The 9,420-nt window shown below is 42.0% G+C and overlaps 1 protein-coding gene across 1 annotated transcript; it reads left to right on the top strand.

Moving 5' to 3' along the window:
- The first annotated feature begins 5,082 nt into the window (after positions 1-5,082).
- On the top strand, positions 5,083-6,381 carry LOC137383664 (ATP-sensitive inward rectifier potassium channel 12). The gene has a single exon (XM_068056821.1). The coding sequence runs from the start codon at positions 5,083-5,085 to the stop codon at positions 6,379-6,381; it is 1,299 nt and encodes a 432-aa protein (XP_067912922.1).
- Positions 6,382-9,420: the final 3,039 nt, after the last annotated feature.

Genomic DNA, 9,420 nt, shown 5'->3' with positions numbered 1-9,420 from the left:
ACATATACAAATGATAACAGCTGTGTAACAGCCCCGACAAACAAATTTTTCTGCAGCACCTGTGGAAGAGCCTGTCACTCTAGAATTGGCCTTTATAGCCACTCCAGGCGCTGCTCCACACACCACTGACCACCTCCAGGCGCTTACCCATTGTCTCTCGAGATAAGGAGGCCAAAGAACATATGATATTAATACACAGGGCTCTGTTCTTTGCAGACAGAAAAGAACATGTATAAACATTGTGCATGTTTCAGCTAAACAAAATAAGTGACAACCTTGACCAATCAGAGTCAAGCTGCCTGGTTTAAATTTCAAACAAAGCTTGGCAGTTAAATGTCAGTCACCATAAACTGGTGCATTCTCCATGGTAACACCTCTACCAATCAGAGTTCACTTGCCAACCAATCAGCACTCTCTTCTCATACAGTTTCAGTTGTTGTTTTCCCTTACATTGGCATTTTTGCGGATTGTCCTGATGAGTGCAAGTCGAAAAGCTTCGACAATATGTCTCTATTTTCAGCAATACTCAAGTTCTATACTACCAAACAACTAATGTATTTGTAGTGGTGTGGGTGTATTTGCAGTGGTATGGGCACTTATCAGTCCCATGCAAATCAGGTGCAAAATCTGGTAGGGTTAGAACTGGAGGGCACTGATGGGCATGATGTCAGTATAATCTGCAGGACTGTAGCTGACAGAGATTTGGGTCCATGGTGTTTAGAAAACTATGTTTCAGCTTTGGAAAATGATTAATTCAATTGAGACTGATGGGATAAAGCCTCAATTCTCTTTTGCCTATCAGTATCCCAGGTTCTTGGCAGTTCCTAATGAGGTCAGGTTGACAGCACAAAACTGCCGTGACTTGACATAATGCCACCCCCTCACTCGGAAAGTGAGAAGGTAGAGAATGCTGCAAATGGAAGAGTTACTTTGATGCAGGGGGTATTCTTGTTAGGCTGCAATCAAGAGCAAAGTGAAGAAACCTAACTCGACAACCAGTGTTGTTATGAAAGTGCTTCTGCTTTTTGTTAAAAATATTTTTTGAGGAATTCATAAACTGAAGAAGTGTTGGACCAGTTTTTTTTTCAAGAGGGTCAAGAGGACACTGAAAGAACTAGTTTGGCAACGATGTTTACTGGTTGTCACATGACTCAAGTTAAACATAGAACAGAAACCCTAGTAACTGGGGAAGATGTATACAGAGAAGTGACAGTCGCACGCCCCTTGGCAGTCAAGCCTGCTGAAGACGTGTCATGGAGGAAGAGACCAGATTTTTGCTGAATGCTTAAAGAGTCAAGCCTGCAGAAGAAGAAGAGAGTTGTCAAGGAAGAAGACCACAACCCAGCTCAGCTTTCTAGCACCTGTTCAGAAGACCCCGAGAAGTCCACTGTGTCAACTCATCTCGTCTCCTGTCTTTGAAGAAAAGCCTACTAAATTAATTCCCAATGCCGCCTGAAAAGAACTGTTCTAAAAGATTCCAGTGACCCATCTATGTGTACTCGGAGGCTAGACTATAAGCCAGTTTTGAAACACAGCATATCTCATCTGCTGTTTTCTTCAAGAATGAGCAAGTATTCAGCCCAAGTGTTTTTGTGTCTGTAACAGAGCTCTGAACAAAAATCCCTTTTATTTTTCCAGTTAACTGGTGTATATATGTATGAGTGTGATTGTGATTATGAGGGGCAAAGGTAAAAAGGGAACTTTAAAATATCAATCTGTGTGTTTATGCTTTACTTCATTACTGGTTAAGACTTGTTTCATAATAAACGGGTAATTTTGTTGTTCATTAAAAAATAGTTAGTGTGTTTTATTCTGGCAAAAATAGAGTATATGATTCACCATATTGGTTAAATGGGAAAATTTAACTATATGTTGTGACCTGTGGAGAAGTGGAACTAGAATGAACAGTGCACTCCTCCCGCCTTGGTCATAACAGTGTACAATTATCTGACCTGGAAAGTTGGCGACACTAGTTGACAAAGATAGTGATGCTCCATTCCCCAGCACTGATGTATCTTGTTCAGAAGCGAACAAAAATTAATTCCCCAATGCTCCCCCACCAAAAAAATTAAAAAGAAACAAAATGTTTCTGGTTTGGTTGGTTAGAATTTCAAGCCCCATTTTATGGGAAAGTGAATTTAAGATTGAAGATCAGCCATGATCTTATTGAAAGGTGGAGCAGGCTTGAGGGGCTATATTCCTGTCCTATTAAGAAATTGTTCTTGTGTTCTGAAGGTACCAAAAAGCTTTGAAGTGCAGAGAGATAATTCTGAAAAGATTGAAATGTGTGTTACAGAATCTGCTGGTTAAAAAGACAAAAAGCAAAAATACTGAAAATGCCGGGAATCTGAAACAGATACAAAAATTGGTGGAAATGCTAACGGCTGCAGAAAGTTCAGATGAGAACTGATGAAAGGTCTTCATTGGAAAGGTTAACTTGTTTGTTCGCTCCACAGATGCTGGCTAATCTGTTGGGTATTTCCAGTATTTTTTGTGCTTGTACCATGGGACCATTTAAACTTAGGACCTGAGCCCAAATCCGGTCCTGGCTGATGGTTTGGAATCCTTCACTGCCCACTGAGGGAGAGATCTTGACTTTGTGCGATTCAGTGGAAATAAAAACCAGGCGAGATATAAAATAGGCTGCTAATTCACTATCAGTAGAAGGAATTTCCATTTATAGAGCACCAGTCACAGCCTCAGGTCATCCTAAAGTACTTTACAGCCAACTTTTGAAGTGTAGTCACTGTGGGAAATGTGGCAGCCAATTTGTACATAGTAAGGTTCCACAAACAGTAATGTGTTCATGACCAGATAATCTATTTTTTAGTGATGTTGGTTGAAGGTAACTATTGACCACAACACCAGGAATAACTTCCCTGCTCTTCTTCATATAGTGCCATGAGAGGAGCCTCAGTTTAACGTTTCATCTGAAAAACAGCACCTGCCACAGCTGATGTTTTACACTGTTGTTCATTCTACATTATTACACAAAGTCACGATCCACCCCAAAGGGTCTAATATGAAGTGTGTTTTGACAATCTGCAGCCAGTATCATGCTAGTGCAGCAGGGGCTGTTTTGTTAAGGTTACGGCTAAGACAAATCATTGCAACAGCGCTGCTTGATATCTGATCTAGGAGTACTTGATGCAGACCCAAAGTGGAAAATGTTCTAATCCCACATCTCAATGGGTACTACAATTCAGGGAAAATAAAGAATAGACAATCCATAACACATTGTTAGAAAAAAAAAATTAGATTTGCTCTCAAAATTAATTACAAAGGACAAGTGAGTCCTATTTTATATAAATATGTTTGGGAAGTCATAATGATTTGGGGCATCCAATTCTTGAAAGCTAAAAGTTGTAAGTTAGAAAACAAAATGCTTGAAAATCAGTTTAGGGCTTGAAACCCTCACAGGGAACACAATCTCAGTGCAATAAAACATCTCGGAAGCAATTGTAAGAAATTGTTGCTGCTATTGAGTTGATAGATAGTGGGCCAAAAAAAATGCCTTCTAAACATGTTTTCAGCCCCTCACAACGCAGGAATCAGAAATGTACTTATTGTTGGCTGCTTTTGGATAACTGAATACAAAGTTATTTGCAGTGTAACATAACTTGTCATACAATATCATGGGACGGAGATATGCACAGTGTACTATTACTGCAGTTCTAGGTTACAGATTTAACATTACTGAACTAATGTTCCAGACCGCCTGACCAAATGCCAACATTTAGATCTTTTAATAGACAGTGAGTGCGTTCGCATTCACTTTTCTTCCCATCGTTTTCTCCTCTCATGGAATATAGGAATGCAGGAACAGGAGCAGGTCATTCAATCCCTTGATTCTGCTCCGCCATTAAATCAAAACACTACTGATCTGTACCTCAGCCTCATTTACCTGCTTTTGCTCCACCCTTACCCAACAAAAATCTATCGATCTCAGTCTTGAAAACTTCCTGAAGGGTCTTCCCTGCCAAGCAAACAGATGGGCAACCCTGCTCCCAGACCTCTGTCAATGGGATGTTTCAGCCTATTGCTAGGAGATGCACAGGAGCAGTGTAGTAAAGACTCGTCCATCGACTTTCCCTCCATTCTTGTGTGGAAATACCTGAGGTGACCCATAACTTAGCAAAATGTGGAATTGTGCCCCTGTCTCATTTCTCTGTGGTGCTCTGTCACTCTGACAGAATTTTATCGAATCATGCAGCATTGAAGTCAGCCAGTTGGCCCATCATATCTTTGTACTCCTTTGCTTGGAATTTTGTTTAAATCCTAACAAAGCTTAAAACATTTGGAGAGACTGGATGCAAAATGATGCCATGAAATGAAGAATCCTAGTCAGCCTGTATAAGTCTGCTATATACCCAGTGATAAAACAAGTTATTTTCAGAGTCCTGCCACTTGCATGGGAATGAACTTGGCTATCCTCCCCCTTCCCAGTTCACTATCCTTTAATTAAAATTGCACAAGGGGTTTGCAATGTGCTTAATTGCACTAATTTTGGACTGATATCTCACAAACACTGGTACCACTCTGCTTGCAACCCTCCATCAAGGCTGACTATTAGCAGGTGTGCAAGAGGCTGTGGGGCTTGCTGTCTTTTACAGTTAACCCAATACTACCAGGAAGTTGGGGGCCTAACTATCCACTGATTGATATCTACCAACAGTGGCACAGATTGAGTTAGGAATTCACACTACGTGATGGACCATGATCTGATTAAATGGGCAGAGCTGGCTTCAAGGGGCTGAATGGCCTACTTCTGTTCCTAATTTTTAAAGGGATAGCTCAGTTGACCTCAATGCTGGTGACACAAACTAAAACTCTATTTAACATTTTTGCGCGTGATGTTTACATTTCTAAATATTGCACATTTTAACCATAGTTGTTTTCGTTTCAGGGTGCTGCGCTGACAAGACGCTGACAGGGCCAGCCAAGTTGCCTGGACTTACTTCCATTGTCAGAGACACTACTTTTTTTAGTTTTCCTTGGGGGGGGGGGGGTGGGGGGGGTGGGGGGCTTAGCGGTTGGTATTCGGGGTCCCTCAGCTGAACAAATTCTGTTCTGCGGACAGGAATGACTGGTGTCCGTGACAAACATTACAGCATCGTATCCTCAGAAGAAGACGGACTGAGGTTGACAACCATGCCAGGAATCAACGGCTATGGCAATGGGAAGATCCACACGAGGAGGAAGTGCCGCAGTCGCTTTGTGAAGAAGAATGGCCAGTGCAATGTACAGTTTGCAAATATGAGCGACAAGCCCCAGCGGTACATTGCCGACATCTTCACGACTTGTGTGGATGTTCGCTGGCGGTACATGCTGCTGATCTTCTCGCTAGCCTTCGTCATCTCATGGTTGGCTTTCGGCCTGGCCTTCTGGCTTATTGCGCTGATCCACGGAGATCTAGAGAATCCTGTTGGTGATGAGAACCTCATGCCTTGCGTTTTGCAGGTGAATGGATTCATCGCTGCCTTCCTTTTTTCTATCGAAACCCAGACAACTATCGGGTATGGTTTCCGCTGCGTAACAGAAGAGTGTCCATTGGCCATCTTCTTGGTGGTCTTCCAGTCCATTGTAGGTTGCATAATAGACTCGTTCATGATTGGTGCTATAATGGCTAAAATGGCACGGCCGAAGAAACGAGCCCAGACCTTACTTTTTAGCCACAATGCGGTAATAGCCATGAGGGATGGCAAACTCTCTCTAATGTGGCGGGTGGGAAATCTGAGGAAAAGTCACATAGTGGAAGCCCATGTCCGGGCACAGTTAATCAAACCACGGATCACTGAGGAAGGAGAATATATACCCCTTGACCAGATTGACATTGATGTGGGTTTTGATAAAGGATATGATCGTATATTCTTAGTTTCCCCTATAACTATTCTCCATGAGATTGATGAGGAAAGTCCATTATATGGTATTAGCAAGCAGGACCTGGAGATGGCGGATTTTGAAATTGTAGTCATTCTGGAAGGAATGGTGGAAGCCACAGCGATGACCACACAAGCTCGCAGCTCGTACTTGGCCAGTGAGATTCTGTGGGGTCAGCGTTTTGAACCAGTTCTCTTTGAGGAGAAAGACCAGTACAAAGTGGACTACTCACATTTCCATAAAACATATGAGGTGCCCACAACCCCCCGATGCAGTGCCAAGGAACTAATGGAAAGCAAGTTCCTCGTTCCCAGCACAAACTCCTTCTGCTATGAGAATGAGTTGGCTTTCATGAGCCGAGATGAGGACGAGGAGGGCGACGATGATGACAGCAGGGTCCTGGATGACCCGAGCCCAAACAGCAGCCGGCATGAATTTGACCAATTACAGGCAACTTTAGCATTGGATCAAAGGTCTTACAGAAGGGAGTCTGAGATATGACCTTTGATTGTTACCTTTTGTCAAGTGTAAGAAATGGGATACCAATTATCATGAGTGCTATAAAGGATTTTAAAGCTTGCATAGAATTAGGAATTTGATTGTAATGGTGGAGGGAATTCTCACATATGAAGTCTACCTGAATGATAACTGCAAAGCAACAGGATGAGTTAACGTTCAATGTGAGAAAAGATAGAATTATTACTGTCTTGCTTTTTAGGAGATTATGTAACATTAATAATTACCTTCCAAGGATTTAGACATTAATGTAGAAGGTCAAGGAATTGGTTCCAGCAAGATGTTGGATCAAGTACTATAGGATGTGTACAAATGTGAGCTTCAAAGAGAATAGATCTAGAACAAAACCATGAATTTTGGACTTGCAAATAGGCAATTTCAACTTGTCAGGCCAGATTTAATGCTCCTTCTGTGGGGTTTTTTTCACCACTTGACATTTTACTTGAAAGAAGGTATTTTCATACCAGCTGGCAGATGAACAGACAGCAGAGATGGAATTACCAAGCGACAATGCACATCAAATCAGCCACACAGTGCATGTGGCTCTATGTCAGCAAGCACAATTACCTGTGCACTTAACTGGTGTGAAGAGCTAGACATTGTATGGGATGAAAATTACACAAAGCTCCTGAGGCATACGAAAAAGTGATGTCATTCATGCTCGAGATGTCACAACACTGTCGGTCAAGCAGAATACATTTTTGTAAAAAAATAAAGTTCTTTATCTTTAAATACAAATTGCTTCACAAGATTATACTATTGTACAGACCCAGCTAGACTGAGTGCTATTATATATAATGTATATGCCTAGCTAAGGAGCGTGCTGTTCCCATATATTTTATATATAAATGTACACACACACACACTTACACACATACATACACAGACAATATGCACACTGTACAGTTGGGAGGAATGGTGTTATATATTGTATAGACCTAGCCTGGGTGAGTGCTATGGTTAATTACTATCAGGGAGTAATTGAAGGGGAAGGAATGTCTGGAGGGATAGCATTAAAAGGAATTCTGCAAGGATCTGCTGCCAGTTTGCAGCATCAGTAGATGGGAGCCTAGGTTGGAGAATTGGCCATATAGTGTCATAGCCTTATCTCAAGCCCACATTCTCCTCTAACAAGGCCCCATTCTGCGAGTGGAGGCCCACAGAATTACTCTTATAATGTCCTCACTAGAATTTTGATACTGTTTTTTTAACAAAAGTGCCAAATTGTGTGGAACCCCCACACCCCTCCCCCCAACCCACTGCCCCAGTACAGTGTTCCTCTCTGCCAGACTGCTTCTGTGATATCATCAGTGAGGTAAGCACCTTCACGACCCAGAGCACCTTCATAAAGAACAAGGAGGACCATGACTTCAGAGATGATTCACGGCCATAGTGGCCCTGGGAAACTACACTACTAGTTAGAAGTACAGGTTTCTGAAGTCTGAAGTTCTGGTTCCCACCATTTAAAAAAAATTGTTTTTGGGATGCAGGCATCACTAGCAAGGCCGACATTTATTGCCCATCCCTCGTCACCCTTGTGATGAGCCGCCTTCTTTTACTGCTGCTGTTTGTGTGGTGAAGGTGCTCTCACTGCGCTAAGATTCCTATTGAGTCACTTCAGAATGCACAGACCTTTTTTTAAAAAACATCAACATAAAATTCAGGTGAGCAGTGTATAGATGAGAGAGTAACTTAAACCAAAGGTACTCTCCCCTGCCAGGACTTTCCTACCCCTTTCAGCTTTTGTTGATTTTGGTGCACTCTTTAGCATTTGCAATGCCTTCTGGGAAGGCACTGTCTTTGACACCTGTTGTGTGAAATCCTTGTACCTACTATAGGGGTGTGATACCACTGGGATGTTTGTGGCTTGTCTCACACTAGGTAACCATGGTGACAGCATCATCAGCTTCTCTGCTGCAGCCTTGCACCTGTAAGACTGTATTAATTGCTTTAACTATCTTCGATTGTGCTGGCCAATCTCCTTGTTTTGGACGTAGCTAATAAGCTTAACCTTGCATTCCCGTTATTTTGGCTTTTCTCCTTCTCAATTTTTGCGATATGTCTCAGCATAGAAGCTTGTGATTAAAAAAGGTATTTCTCTTAAAGGGATAAGGTGAACTTTGACCTCTGTAGAAGTCTTCCTCTTCACCCAGATTGTAAATGTAAAGAATGACTCTGGGTTCTGTTTTATTTTATTGGGTGATCAAAGAATTTATTAAATGAAAGAATTCTAATACAAATTGGAATTTGTCTTTTTTCAGCAATATTAATCTATCAATGGTTTAATATGAGGTGAAAGAAGTATTTGTTAGAGTATGTGAGGGGAGGTGGTGGCGTAGTGGTATTGTCGCTGGACTAAAGACCCAGGGTATTGCTCTGGGGACATGGGTTCAAATCCCACCACAGCAGAAGGTAGAATTTGAATTCAATTAATAAATCTGGAATTAAAAAAGCTAGTCTAATGATGGCCATGAAACCATTGTCGTTTGTTGTAAAAACCCATCTGATTCACTAATGCCCTTTAGGGAAGGAAATCTGCTGTCCTTACCTGGTCTGGCCTACATGTGACTCCAGACCCACAGCAATGTGGTTGACTCTTACATGGCCTCTGAAATGGCTGGCAAGCCACTCAGTTGTATCTAACTGCCAGCACTGTGGGTGTACCTACCCCATCTGGACTGCAGCAGTTCAAGAAGACAGCTCACTACCACCTTCTCAAGGGCAATTAGGGATGGGCAATAAATGCTGGCCTGGCCAGCGATGCCCACATCCCATGAACGCATTAAAAAAAAAAGGTTATTTTACAAAATCTGTGAGAAAACATTGAATGCGGTCAGTGCCCATTGAACAATGCTACACATGATAGAGATGGAAAAGGTCATAATGTTAGCTCACCCAAATAGAAAGAATCAACAGTTCCATTCATCCATCAGAGAATCCAACTGCTTCTTAAATTATTCCAAAAGCTTTAGTCTTGACTACACTACCTCGAGCCCATGGGAGGGTGTGCACAGTTTCTGAAAT

This window comes from Heterodontus francisci, chromosome 24, assembly GCF_036365525.1.
Source record: "Heterodontus francisci isolate sHetFra1 chromosome 24, sHetFra1.hap1, whole genome shotgun sequence".
Lineage (NCBI taxonomy): Eukaryota > Metazoa > Chordata > Chondrichthyes > Heterodontiformes > Heterodontidae > Heterodontus > Heterodontus francisci.
The sequence above is the reverse complement of the archived record's forward strand: the minus strand, read 5'-3'. Positions and strand labels throughout refer to the sequence as shown.